At 34.5% G+C, this 15,271-nt stretch overlaps 1 protein-coding gene and 1 pseudogene across 3 annotated transcripts; one reads left to right on the top strand and one right to left on the bottom strand.

Annotated features, from left to right (window-relative positions):
• LOC112458230 overlaps nucleotides 1–2,741 on the bottom strand; it is a 6,463-nt pseudogene extending 3,722 nt beyond the window's left edge.
• Nucleotides 2,742–4,980: 2,239 nt separating this feature from the next.
• On the top strand, nucleotides 4,981–15,037 carry LOC112458290 (facilitated trehalose transporter Tret1-2 homolog). 3 transcript variants are annotated; one of them, XR_003041195.1, is made up of 6 exons: nucleotides 8,737–10,072; nucleotides 10,871–10,927; nucleotides 12,561–12,702; nucleotides 12,821–13,140; nucleotides 13,217–14,340; nucleotides 14,384–15,037. XR_003041195.1 is itself a non-coding variant. In XM_025021869.1 (5 exons), exons 1-5 carry the CDS (start codon nucleotides 5,391–5,393, stop codon nucleotides 14,180–14,182), a joined length of 1,524 nt encoding a protein of 507 aa, XP_024877637.1. In that variant the 5' UTR covers nucleotides 4,981–5,390; the 3' UTR covers nucleotides 14,183–15,037. The 3 variants fall into 3 exon arrangements, 2 of the variants coding, with proteins under 2 accessions (XP_024877637.1, XP_024877636.1); XM_025021869.1 differs by lacking the exon at nucleotides 8,737–10,072 and adding an exon at nucleotides 4,981–5,429 and having other exon boundaries at nucleotides 13,217–15,037; XM_025021868.1 differs by having other exon boundaries at nucleotides 13,217–15,037.
• Nucleotides 15,038–15,271: the final 234 nt, after the last annotated feature.

The following is a 15,271-nucleotide window of genomic DNA, read 5'->3' as shown; positions in this document are numbered from 1 at the left end:
TAAGATTAAAAGTTAACCGACACTTGTGAAACTGGGTCTTAGCGCGAGAAAGTTTTCCCTATCGTTTATCGCAAATATCTGGGCAACCACCCAAGATATAGAGATGATTCTAAAAGGACTGTTCAGTTTATACTCTGCGCTATTGGAATATTTGGATTTTGTTACTAACAATTACGTCTTTCCGTTTATTTAACATGATAAAGCGTGCGCGTGCCGTAAAGATCGGCCGCAAATGCATGATTTCTGACTTTCATAAAACGCTTATATCTCGGCAACCGTAAATAATAGAAAGATGATTAAAGCAAGACTTTGTATTTCGTACTTTACCCTATTGGTATTACTCACGTGCATTACTCGCAATTATGTACTTTCGTTTATTAAAGCAATAAAGCGCGAGCTGGCCAAAAGAATCGCGCGCCTCGCCGCGTTAATCATTTTCATAAAACGCTTATATCTCGGCAACCGTAAATAATAGAAAGATGATTAAAGGAAGACTTTGTACTTTATACTTTGCCCTATTGGTATTACTCAATTATATTACTCGCAATTATGAACTTTCGTTCATTAAAGCAATAAAGCGCGAGCTAACCAAAAGAATCGTGCGCCTCGCCATTCATCATTTTCATTAAACGCTTATATCTCGGCAACCGCAAACTATAGAAAAATGATTTAACTATCACTCGTTAGTTTGAAATCTGCCCTATTAGACGTAGTCATTATTAATATACTGGCAATTTTACAGTTTCACGTACTAAGACGAGAAAGTGCGCAAGATCTTAACGAAACGTGCGCCGAGCGACTTTTTATTTTATTTTAACATTTTAGAGCTTCGACTTTCTCACCGAGAGCCGCCGGACGGTATTCGTGGCTACACATTTCTTGTTGGTTAGCATTTTGCAACAGCATTTTAAAACTCTTTATCGTTTAATATTGTTCGAGAGAGTATGTTTCACATTAAAGGACACATAACAATATTCAAATAAACTTATTTCTCGAGATTCAGTCGGTGTCGCGTATCGTATTTCAGAGCGCCGATCTTCGGATACGCGACATCGACTTAATATCTCGAGAAATACGTTTATTTTAATATCGTTATGTGTCCTTTAATGCGAAGCATACTCTCTCGAACAATATTAGACGATAAAGAGTTTTAGAATGCTGTTGCATAATGCTAGCCAACGAGAAAAAGGAGCTACGAATGCCGTCGCTCGCGCTCGGTGGGAAGGTATAGGTCCGAAATGTTATAAACGACACAAAACAAATCTTGAGAAATACATTTATCTCATCATTGTTATGTGTCCTTTAATGTGAGGCATGCTTTCTCGAACAAGATTAAACGATAAAAAGTTGTAAAATGCCTTTGCATAATATACTAGCCAACGAAAAAAAGGAAACTACGAGTCTCGTCGCTCGTGCTCGGCAGAAAGACGGTCCGAAATGTGACAAACGACTAAACAAATCTCGATAAATACATTCATCTTATCATTGTTATGTGTCCTTTAATGTGAGGCATGCTCTCTCGAACAAGATTGAACGATAAAGAGTTGTAAAATGCCTTTGCATAATGCTAGCTTTGCATAATGCCAACGAGAAGAAGGAGCTACGCATGCCGTTGCTGTTCGCTCGGCGAGAAAATCGGGAGCGTCAAACAAAATGTGGCAAACAACACTAAACAAATCTCGAGAAATACATTCATCTCATCATTGTTATGTATCCTTTAACGTGAAGTATGCTCTCTCGAACAACATTAAACGATAAAAAGTTTTAGAATATCGTTGCATAATGTTAGGCAACGAGAATAAAGTAGCGTCGAATGCCGTCGGGCGACGCCCGGGAAGACAAAAGGTCCGAGATATGTACGACGAATGACACAAGAGGAATCTCGAAAAATACGTTAATTTTATCATTGTTATCTGTCCTTTTATGTGAGGCATGCTTTATCGAACAAGGTTAAATGATAAAAGGTTCTAGAATATTGTTTCATAATTGTAGCCAACGCGGCAACGAGAGAAAAGAGCGACGAATGCCGTCGCCCGATACTAAACGAGTTTCAAAAAATATACGTTGACACAACGCTTATTGTTTCACGAACTTTTTAATCGTTATTAAATAATTAGAAATTTTTTAGCAAAGTAATGTAAGTTAATATCTTGCTGTTTTGCGTATATTACGGGTTTTCTCAATTCGCTATGGTGTCATGTTTAGCGTGAAAAATTAGTTGGAGCGTTATTGCGTGCCACATACGCGTCAATTATTTGTAATTTAAACGAATATAATTAATAAATATAATAATAATAATAACAAAAGTTTCATATCTTTATGTTAGGTTAAAATTAAACAATAAAAGAATTGTTCACGTATCGTAGAGATGCACAAAAGATCATAAAAATAATTGAAAGTACATATAGGATAAGAGGCTAGGCGAAAATGGCGATTCTCGGTGTCGAAAACTCTGTTTAAATCGGTAAAAGTATTAGCATAGCATGTTAGGCAAGGAGGTTGACGGAGGTATTCTAAACGAGGGTGTTGCCTCCCCACATTGCCTCCGCTTAGTCACGCTGCTATTGGTCAGAGCGCGGGAGCCTACTACCCCTTCTATGCATACCTGCTAGCGCTCTGATTGGCCGTAGGCTGGGCATCCGCGCCGTGGCCGCCGCCACGCCTTTCCGACGGTGATGGGTAATAAGTGGGGGTAGACGTGCCGCTGCTCCGAATACCTCTTCATCCTCCTTGCTCATCATGTTTCCCGCGTAACAGGAGCGATTTCTGAGGAATTAAAAACGACTTAAACTCGAAATTCTCGCTTTTTTATAACGTAACATTCTTTTAATAATTTTTATGATCTTTTAAGCATATTAACGAATACACAATATGTTTCTCGCTACTACTTAATAGTAATTTAATATTTTATTAATATAAATTGTTTATTAAATTAGTAACGTAATAATTTATTAATTACATTTGCTTATCAAGAGACACGGTAGTGTTATGTTTTAAGTTTATGTATACATAGAGATATGAATGTATAACTCACGCGCACGCAACATGTAGGGACAAATATCGCAAAATTAGCAATAAAGACGAAAACAAATTGCAATTAACTGGTGGGGGGAGGGGGGGTAAGGGAGTAATGAATAATATTCTCTTCAAACTATGAAATATATACCTATATATAAGTTTTTAGTAAACAGTTTGTTTTATTAATTAATAAACACAAATAAAAAACATTGCAGGTACTTAATGACAATCACTAATATCCCAGTAATGATTATCGTCAGATCTTTGTCAAAATACATTAGAAATTAATAATACAATTATTTCAATTAACAGTATGCTTCTTAATACAAGGCATGATCTCTTGAACAAGATTTAACGATAAAGAATTTTAAAACGCATATTGCTCTAACCAACAAATCAATAAATTCTTATATCGCAGCAATCACTACAGATATAAACATCATTCAACAACGACATAAAATATTTTGTACCGCGCGCCGTTCCGTGGCGCACCCCGCTGCTGGAATACCTCCTGCAACCTCCTTGCTCATCATGCTTCCCGCGTAACAGGAGCGATTTCTGAGGAATTACAGACGACTCCAAACTCGAGATTCTCGCTATTCTCACAACTTAAAATTCTTTTAATAATTTTTATGATCTTTCAAGCGTGTCAACGAATGCATAATGTATTTCTCACTATTACTTACTAATAATTTAATACTAATATGTATTGTTCATTAAATTAACATGTACTTATTAATAACATTTGTTTATGTGTGATACATAAGTATGTTTATAATTCACGCGTACGCATAAGCGATATATGTGTATATTGCAAGATTAACAATAAGATGATAACAAATTGAAATCAACTGTAATAAATGTTTTATCTAACGAAGTATACCTTGTGGTTTCAGGGAACAATTTGTTTCATTAATTAATAAACAAATTAAATATTTCGTAGGTACTATTTTATAATCAGGAGAATCTTCGTATATTGCAAAATCTATTCGATCGGTACGAACAATTGTTGTCATGTTGATTTAATATACGAGTATGTAATAATATCCTATCAGAGAGTGATTACCGTCGCCGTCGGATCATTTTTGGTTAAGATATATTAAAAATATCAATAGTACATTGTTTATGCCTTTATGCCAATAAACAATATGCGCTTCAAAGATTTTAAAATAAAATGTTTTAAAACGTTATTAAATAAAAAAGAACCACAATAGAAACGTTTCCTAAATCAGCATAAAAATTTTAAAGAATTCTTTAAAAAATAACGTTACGTTGATATTGTTACGTGCCTTTTAACATAGGGCATGATCTCTCGAATAAGATTAAACGATAAAAAGTTTCAGAATATTGTTGCATAATGCTAGGCAACGATTAATAAATTCTTATATATATATATAATCTATTCCACTCAATGACACTACTATAACGATATTGCGATTAGAACATAGACAAAGGATTTATTGAATAATTCATGAATGATAACGCACTTTGAATAAAAATTCCTCGCGGTATACTCGTTTGTCACATACATCGCCACATGTACGTCCAACATTGTAAAAAGTCAAGACCATCAACTCGCTCGTGGTCGATCAGTGTCATATTGTCATTACGGGCACAATTATGTGATAATTTAAGAAGCCTATTGTAAAAAATACTTTGTTAATTACATAGTTAATGCATTGATAACGTGAGAATTTGTCGTCCAAATAATAATCCCTTTCTCCACAATGCGACTTTTCAAATATTTTTTAAAAATATTTTTGTTTATATTTTTCTGGAGAATATAATATACGGCGATAATAACTGTGTGTAAATTATTATCTAGATCTAACTGTAAATTACTGTCCAGATCTAACAGACACGAGTATCACTCGTAAGGCGCCGAATACATTCCAAATCTAATAAACGCGAGTCTCACTTGTGGCGCTCATATAGCAATGTCAAGTGGTTAAACAAGTCAGTTTTAGTGCGCGCTTTCATCAGAGAAAACACAAGACAAACCGTATGACTTTGAAGTTAATGCATATTTTCATCTATATCGATAATACGGACAAGTACCGATAACGATCCAGAAGATATATATAATTTTTATGTGCTATGCTACTTTAACGTGAACAACAATTTCATTCCCGAGAAATAGAATCTGTTATCGGTGTAATAAACGCATCACTGTGTGTGTATTCTTTATCGATAAATAGAGCGTGTTCGTCTAATACTCTAATAGATCTTGTGAAAAGAACGTCGAGTCACATCAATGAACCGTTAAGAATTATACACACGGATTTTAAAGTGAAAATTTCTAGTTTATTAAAATAGATGCATAAAAGGTGATTACAATTTCGCTGCACAGACATATTAATATATCTGGAAATATGTCTTCTCCTGATGAAGAATGTAGCCATTTCATTCCGGTAAGTAGGTCAACGAACCTTTCGAACTTCGCTTCCTGTTTTGTAACATATGATCAAGTGCATTCCGATAGCTTGCTGTACCTTTCGTCAAAGACTTCACTCTTATGCATATTTACATATTTTTATCTAAACCGAAATATCAGATTTATAAAATAATTGTTTACTACTTTTTTACTACTCCAACCGGAGCTGTGTTTCAAATCTGACAAATTTAGTCGGCGCGCAGTCAAGATTGGAAAATATCTAAAATAAAAATAAAAAATAAAAACTTTCGCGCATCATTTACCGCGCTTGGTTCTAAGTTAGCCCGTTTGTTTGTAAGAAAAGTAACGATCTAATCCTGTTTATACGACAAATTTCGACATATTTTGAATGCACATTTTCCCCCTGAATCCTATCAAAAATTGTAAATCGCTAAAGTGAACTTGATATCATAAATAAATGTCCAAATAAAGCACAATAGATAGATGTCAAATGTATAATCAAATAAGATCTGCACTCAGGATCGACATCATACTTTGATCTTTTCCGCACTATTTGTTGCGCTTATTGCACTTTAATGAGGTGTAATAATCTTATACGATTACAAGCGATAATGAGATCTAATAATCTCGTGATTATAGGTAATAATGGCAATGCAATCGTCGTCTGCGAATTTGCTTCGGTTTTTTATTGCGATTTTATTGCGATAAACGCGTGGTGATCACAAAGTTTGACGTAGCTGAATATCGCACAAATTTTCCATCTCGCCGAGAATTGATCGGTCTCACGAGCGAATGGTATTGCCGACCGACCGGCCTCGGAGATCGGCGCGTTGTGACGTGCACGCGATACCGTAGTGACGATTTAATCTTCTTACGCAAGCGCTAAGAGTTCCGTGATAGTGATAACATTCTCATGCTGTATTACGTACAGGCTTACTGTCTTATGAAGTTGTGTTTAATTACTTTTAATTTGTATGCATATGTGTGTGCATGACTCTGTCGATCCTAAAATACCAACCACAGAACCAGGGTTAATAGATTAATAGAATGTTAATTTAACCATGAACCATATGCATCTGACGCAATGTTCTTTTGTTACAATTAAACGGTATTAGCACTATCATTATTAAAACGTGTTCTTTAATGACGTACATATCAAGACATGTTTTAATTTGAAATCCTACAATGAATCATAGTACTTTAAGAAGAATATAATAATTATTTATAATTGTATTTAATATTAGTTTATCCAAGTGTATTTATAATAAAACATTAAATAATATACATATATAACAATATATATTTTTTAAACAAATGTATAAATTTATGTAAAGATAAAATAAAAAATTGTAATTTTTAATTTATTTAAGATATAAGATCTATTTTAAAGATATCTATACATCGTTATTGAAAACTGTCAACTATAGTAAATTGTCGATAAACATTAATGAAGTGCTATGATATGCATAACAATAATTTATTATGTGACTTCTAAATTATTTCCGGTCTTATTTGTGTTCTGCTCGTCTTGGCAGTAACTTGCGTAATTTCTTCGAACGGGATCTATGTATATAGGTCACCGTCAAATTAAATGAGCTCAGAAAAGAAGAAAACAACTCGCAAATTTATTAAACCCATCTATAAATATCTTCTGCAATTAATGCTGCTCGTATGCAAATGTCGCTGATATTAAGCGAAATATTACATCTCGTGTTAATTACGTTTGCGATTGTATTGAGATCTGTTCTGCAAGTGTTAACTTTGTTTGCTTATGATGTCTCGCGATAACAGCGATATTGTCATTTGTAGGAGACTAAAAACGACGTCACATTCGTTGTTGTTATGAAATGTCGTTATCACTTTCGGTGCTTGAAACATTGTAATTATACATATATGAAATTATGTACTATATATAAATTTAGAAAAATAGAATTGATAATTTTTTTTCCATAATATACAAATTTCAATATTCTCGTATATATACGCCATAATTTTTATCTAAATATAGCACCAAGGGCGTCATTTAAATTATTCATGTTTCAAGATGGCATTGATCACAATGCATAATTTACAAATATATGTTAATTGCTTATATAAACTGTATTTCTTAATGAGTGTCCATCTCAGGAATCGATAAGTTAACGGGGTATTATAAAAATTACGTCACGATAACTCCAATATGTATATCTCGTTCGAGGAAGTTACGCAAGTTACTGTCAAGACGAGCGGAGCACAAATACGACCGGAAAGAATTTAGAAGTCATACAATAAATTTGTAAGGCGCAGAATCAATCGAAGCGTGAAGTTATATTGAAGTCTCACACCGATTGCTAATTAGCCTTTCACTTTGACTGGATTTGACAAACAGATGTTTCAGATTAAGTATTCACGTGCTTAGTTTTATGACGTGTTACAAATTTTATTTGCTACGGATAAACAACGTATATAAAGATTTTAATTAGCGCGTCACATTCCCTAATATCCATTATTGAATAATTTAAGCAAGTAAGAGAGATATTTTGTCTTACAATTAATCAGACTGGAATGATTAAATTTGTCAGAACTTTATATAATTGTTATTAAAATGTAATTAATTATATAAATATATATGTAATTTTTAAGAATATAATTCATTGCTTCAAAAATTATTGAACTGCTTAATCCAACATACACAATATCCGCATATAATAGATTTAACGAAAGAAGATATAACATCGCGAAATAAATACAAAGAAGATATATATAGCTATGCTTGTTATTAGTATATACACTGTAAAAAAATTCTGTAAAATTACAACTATTATAGTGGGTAATTTTGAGACCCACTATAATAGTTGTAATTTTACAAAATTACAGTACGGAAGGAAAAAGTAATTTTGTATTACAATTACACAAATTAAGAATGTGTGGAAATTTACACCTATTATAGTGGGTCTCAAATTACCCACTATAATAGTTGTAAATTTTACACAAATTTTTTACAGTGTACTTATTGTAATCAGCTTCTCTTACGTTCTCTTTTTTTTATGTAACAGAATTATATGCATTTCATTTTTCTTTATTCTCTGTCAGTCAGATCATTCTTGCGATAATATGATAAATTACGCTACCATTGTTGTCACTGTTATTGTCAATTACTCTGCCTGATTAAACATTATCACGCAGATTTGCGACCCGTCAATTATCAATAATCTTTCGATTGTCTTGTTAATCGCCTCTTTATCAGTACGGAATTCTCAGTAACAGCAATGTAATGTTGGATATGTATATGTATATTTGACATTCGCGCGAGCATCGTTCAGCTCCGATATGGCAGATCATCACGCGGGCGGCGCAAATGGTCCCGGAGTGGAGAAACGTGGCCGGGTGGCAGTAGATAGATAAATTCTGTGCGTCGTCCTCAGTCAATAACGAGTTCTCAGTTAGTACTGGTCACAATCGCGGCTACATCGGAAGCTTACAACTCGAGAGGCTCACGGATGTCGGAATATATCGGGCGAGAATTTCCTCGCGGCATACACACAAAGAAAAATACTCCCAACTATTTATTAAAAGAAGATCAATCGTGCGGCGAAAAGAGAGAGACTTGACATATTTATAAAAATCTCAAACTTAATACGATAAAGAGAGATGATCGCTCGGACTGAATATTAAACGGACATTCGACGCGTACTTTCTCAGATCTGAAAATAAAACGGATCGGAAAACGGAAACTATTTCTTAGAATTTTCCGGAGCAATCTGGTGAATATCTCAAAGACTTCGTTTGAAACAATAAAATCGCTGATCGTAAATTAGATACGTTTGTCATATAATCGAAGACGCAATCTCAAACGCGGATCATAATTTTCCGCAAGAAACATTATCGATAATAATACGAACAGATAATTCTGCAGAATAAACAATTTCGTGCAAATCAGTATTTGTTATATGCACTATCGGTATTTTTTATACAACATTATTATATCTGGACAAAGAAGACTGAGAGTGAAGGAGACGCGATCTCGTATCTAAAACTCGCCGCATGTCTGGACGGGACGACAGTTAATTTATTTCAAGCCATTCAACGCTTTCGCATCTTTGCAACAGTCGAATTTCAAATCATTTCACGCTTTCGTATCTTTTAAATATTCAGCTATGCAAGTGGTCGATGAATGATGATGAAGATTTAAAGTACTTTGCGATACGATATCGAGCGTATTATCAAGTATATAAATACAGAATCGACTATTGTAAAGATATATAAACGATTGAACCGCGGAAGAAAGAGAATGAGAAGAGGTGACGCTGATAAAGAAGACAAAAAGGATTAACACTCTTTTCTAAAATTGCAAATTAGGTTCTTTTGCAAAAAAAGTCACCACATAGGTTACTATTATTGTATTATTATTTGATTGACACGGTTAATTATCGGAAAATAAAATATTAAAAAGAAAAAGACACCATGACGAACACGTCGGACGTTAATACCGCGAACGGACGAACAGACGTCAATAATGCGAATGAACGAATGGACGTTAATAATACAAATAAACAAATAGATACTAACAATATAAATGAACAAAAAGATAATACTGTGAACGAGCACGTTAATGGTGAGAGTAGACAAACCGATGTTAACAATATGAGTGAGCGCGCATCGGCGTGCGTAGAGATCAAGGTATGTACATATATTTCCGGCAAAATATGTAATATAAACTCAAATTTTGAATTATTACACATTTATTACAAATTTGTAAATAATAAATTTTTTTCTAAATTTCGATATATCGTCTTTTGTGTCTAAAATTATTGCATTTTAGTACATCTCATATTTTTCCGTCTTTAAAAAAAAAAATAATACTCTACGTTTAATCTTTTGTTAATTCTCATTGCTAGAAAAAAATTTTATGTAAAAATCTGGTTGAAAACCAGTTAAAATTGATTCTTGCTCTTTCTTTTCAAGTTTTTTCCATCACATAATCGCACTCATTTAGAGAGGGCTTATTATGATTACGTTTATCAGGTCTTTTTCCCCGGATTTCCTCTTTGTCTTCCTTTCTTTTAACTCTAGAAATATATCTCTAAATATTAGTTAGTCATTTCCCGAATCGCGATAACGATTCAGAATTTATCAACCTTAGTACTGTTTTAATCTTCATTTTCCTAACATTATCAAGCAGTCCATATAATAAATTATACTACGAGAAACATTAATAGTCGTTACGTGTAAACATTCTTTTATGCATTTAAAAACGTTTAACTATATTTAAAATCGTCAAATCTGTCAGTTTTTATTCTTATTCCTAGTAGATAGATCATGTGTTACGATTAGAAGAAAAACGCAACAAAAATCAGTTCTGATATATTATAATTTAAAATGTATATTTCAGCTCTAAAAATTACATATATTACGGAAATGCGATAACGATTAAATCGATAATAAACGATTAATACTCTGTTAATCTTTTTTTTGCAGGTAGAACCCAGCGTCACCGATGAAAAAAAGTGGGAACGAGCCGGAACAACCTATCAGGTACGATAACATTTTTTTACATGTTTGTAGAAACAATTCGCGCATAATTCTTTTTTTAATGGATTACTTTCCATAAGAGGCGATGCTTAAGCGACTGAATATATTATATTGTATACTCGTGGATAATAATATTACTTATCAAATCTAAGCGTTGACATAAATTCGAGCATAAATTATTTCTTAGAATAACCAGCGTATTTCGTTGACAAAATTGCTAATTATTATCTCATTAATCTACATTGAAAACAAATAATTCGTAAATACTATAGTTAATTATTTGTACAAATTATTACTCAATTAATTTGTTTTCGCGCGGATAAAGTGATACTAAACACGCGTTCGATATGCTTTGGCAATTGAGATATGCACACGATTTTCCAATAAACATCACAATTTTTTTTCTCTGCAATTTTTAAGATATTATATCTCGGTAATGATACATCCGATACATCCGAGTTTGTTTATTGCGCGTTCTTTGATCTTTTGTCGAATAATCATGTAATTAAAATGTAGTAATAAAAATGAAAATAAAATGTAAATTAAATGACGAAATAAAAACAGGATGTGTAGTGTTTAGTCAAACAGATTTCCTCAAGTTAATTCGTTTTTATTCATAATAAATTATGTAGATTGTTAGGAAACATTTATATAACTCACGAGCGATTCTTAATCGCAAAAAAGATCGCAAACGTCGTCGTGTTAACCTTGCAGCAGCAATTGTCAGTTACAGATTCGAAGATGAAAAATACGAGAGCAACGATAATTATCTCAGTTTCATTCACGCAAGAAAGACTTTGCTTATTTCAATTCTCAGTTGCACTGTTATCTATATTTACTCTTTTTTCAACATATCTATCGATGGGATGGCATACGCTGTTTCACTTTGCACAAAGTAACGATATTTTTTAAAAGAATTTCAATTTCCATTTCTGCACGATTCTCGCATAAGTGAAGCTTATTCTCGGACGCAATAAAGATGCATTATATTATGTATTTTTCGCTTATCTCTGACGTCGCAAAAATTCCAAATCTTGAGATCAGCAATGATAAGATATATGCTATCTACGTTTATAAGATTTTTAATTCGATAGTTATCTTGATATCTTGAAAAATTTATGAGAGAGGGGCGCTATATGTATTACATTGCGTTCAGCCTTTAAGTTGACAATGAGTAAAACTCTATGATTTTATCGCGAGATTTTAAGATGTATTTAATTGCTGGCTACACACCTTCTTTCGTCTCCATGATCATTCAATAAACCGGTTCTATTATTATTCACGTACGTAATAGCTGCAGTGTTTGACTCGATAAGAAAATTGCTCAGATAAAAAATTTCGATGCCTGATTGATATGTGCTTTATTATTTAACCTTAGCCTTTGGTGGTAAGATAACTGCACTACCTCCCGTATTGCTGTTATCTCTTTACTGCGTGTTTTTCGCGTCGTGTTTCGTAGCTATAAATAAGTCTAGTTATAAATTTTCCGCTCCGCCGAGAAGTTTATCAAGGTTTTACCCCTCACTGAGAATACAAATATTTATCCTGTAGTTTTTTCGCGTTGCCACTCTTACGTCATTGTTACGATTTCCCGATATCGCCGACTCTTCGCTGATTCGCAGCCTCTCTTTTACAGGTGTTGATGGCCTTGTGCGCCAATGTTGTCGTACTGGGTCCAGCAATGGGTTTCGGTTACAGCGCCGTAGCAGAACCCGCGATGAGAGAGCCGAAAACCGATGATGACATACGACTCGATGCTAATCAAGCTAATTGGATGGGTTAGTGTCATAAAAAATTCATTCCTTCAACGAATTCTTTGCAATATCAATTTGCAATATTAAAAATAAATGTTCATCATCATATCGTTTATCGTAAAAATTATTATTTGCGCAACAGCTACTGTATCGGCGCTGGGTACACCTATCGGCTGTCTACTCTCGAGCCTCGTGATGGGGCGAGGAAGAAAGATCAGCATGTTCGTGACGTCGTTGATCTCAATGGCGGGTTGGGTGACTATTTACACGTCGAATAGTTACATGCAGATCTTGATCGGGAGATCGATTTCTGGAATATCCACGGGTATGGCATCGGTTCCAACGACAGTGTATGTAGCGGAAATAGCGGGACCGAAATGGCGAGGCACGATGGTTACATGGACCAGTATTTCTATCGCTCTCGGTGTCCTCATTGTCTATATCTTCGGATCTATTGTTAAGGTAAATGTTCATATAGTACACGTATACAATATAAATGATAATACATAGTCCTATTGTTTTTTTGTGTTTTTCAAAGGATGACTGGCGACTGGTGGCCTTACTGTGCGCTCTATTCCCGCTGTGCGCGATCGCCCTCACTTTGCTGGTGGTACCCGAGACTCCTCTGTGGCTGCGGGATCAAAATCGGCCTGAGGAAGCGCTGGAGATCATGAAAAAATTCCGCGGAATACCAAAGGACCAACCAGCACCGGCGGAAGTTCTGTTAGAGTTGAAACCACGGGTGCAGAAGAAGAATCAGAACATGCTGAAGCATTTGCTGAAAAGGGGCTCCCTGGTGCCGTTCGCCATAATGCTCAGCTTCTTCTTTTTCCAACAGTTCTCCGGGATCTTCGTGGTTATATACAACGCCGTCATAATCATGGATAAGTCGGGTGTTAAAGTAGATCCTTATCTCGGAGCGGTATTGATAGGCGTTGCTCGTTTTATAGCCAGTCTTTTGACGGCCGGGGTGTCCCGGAAATTCGGTCGACGTATACCGTCGATGATTTCCGGCGTTGGGATGACAATCTTTATGGGCGGCCTGTCACTCTATCTGTTTCTAGACGCGAAGGGAACCGTCATGGCAGACAACGGGGTGGTTCCAGTAATTTGCATGGTGATGTATATATTCACAAGCACCTTGGGATACCTGGTAATCCCGTTCGCTATGGTAGGCGAGGTGTATCCGCCAAAAGTTAAAGATATATTGTCCGGTTCGACGGTTGCCATAGGTTATCTCTTCAGTGCGGTAACCATCAAGACGTATCCGGATATGGAGTCGCTGATGGGCATGCACGGCGTGTTTCTCTTCTTCGCGATCGTGTCTTTAGTCGGCACAATATTCATTCTATTATTCTTGCCCGAAACAAAGGGAAAGACCCTGCGTGAAATCGAGGACATGTTCGCGACGAAAAAGAAGTCCATCGAATTGCAGTCTCCGACGGAAGGAATAATAGTCGGAGAAATAGTCGCTCCGACCTCCGCTGGTCTTTTAAGAAATTAAGAATATTTATTGCTTATGCGGGCAAATAACCGTCAAGAATAGATAATACTAATTGCATAGAGGAAGACGAGGTCAAAGCGTACGATTGTACGATTATTAATTACACGGCCGATGGAAGAAATGAAACGGATGCAAAAGTCTTTCTGTGATGCTTCAAGGTATCTCTTAAAAGATATTTAAGGGGTATAACGAAGTAATAAGATATCTCTTAAAATTATTTTAAATACGTCATACGTAAAGATCTTTTTATCATATCATATATTTTGTAAACGATTGAAGAAGATAAAAGTAAAGATATTTGTTTAGGGCTCACGAAGAGAAGTAAAACGTAACACAATGGAACTGTGTTGTTATCTCGATAAAAGTTTTGCCATCAAAACGAAAACAATGCCATATATCAATACTTATTTCTACACGTGCAAAATGTGTTCGCAAATTACATTAAAATAAGATTAGGTTTGTACTAGTTTGAGACAAGAGATATGCAATCTCGAAGATGATATTTTGATAAGACAATACACATTACGTATTATTTAATTAGAACTCAGTACTTATTGTTCAATAGTTGGAGCATAGCCGGAGATCTTCAAAATACAGTCCAAATTTATCATCATTTTAAATAGTTTTAAAGATTTCCTGTTACTAGAAGGAAGATTAAATATCATCATGGACGGTATCTCTGAAGATCTTCTAAAGAAAAAGATATTGTGTAAAATCGATTACGTTTTATCGATCATACGTATAATTAATTAAATATAAGACTTATCATTAATAAATTATATTACTACTCAACAATTTAAACAATTGTGAATACAAAATTGTGAATAAAGGCACATAGCTTATTTAAGCGCTAAATGAGCGAGAAACTTATCACTAGTTTATTTCTCGTAAATTGTGTTCTCGCAAATAATTAACACGTTAAGTGTGATAAAGTCGACAGTTGGCATCGTGATAACGTCCGAGTCTCGACCCGATAACAGTATAGAAAGGAGTTTCATATTTACGTGTTTCATAAATTCGTTATTATTTATTTAAGAATATTTTGTCATTGCGATAATAATCGAGATTTCCTCCGCGATTAAGTTGTCA

Source organism: Temnothorax curvispinosus, unplaced genomic scaffold (genome assembly GCF_003070985.1).
Source record: "Temnothorax curvispinosus isolate PA1 unplaced genomic scaffold, ASM307098v1 QBEX01008784.1, whole genome shotgun sequence".
Classification (NCBI taxonomy): Eukaryota; Metazoa; Arthropoda; class Insecta; order Hymenoptera; family Formicidae; genus Temnothorax; species Temnothorax curvispinosus.
The sequence above is the reverse complement of the archived record's forward strand: the minus strand, read 5'-3'. Positions and strand labels throughout refer to the sequence as shown.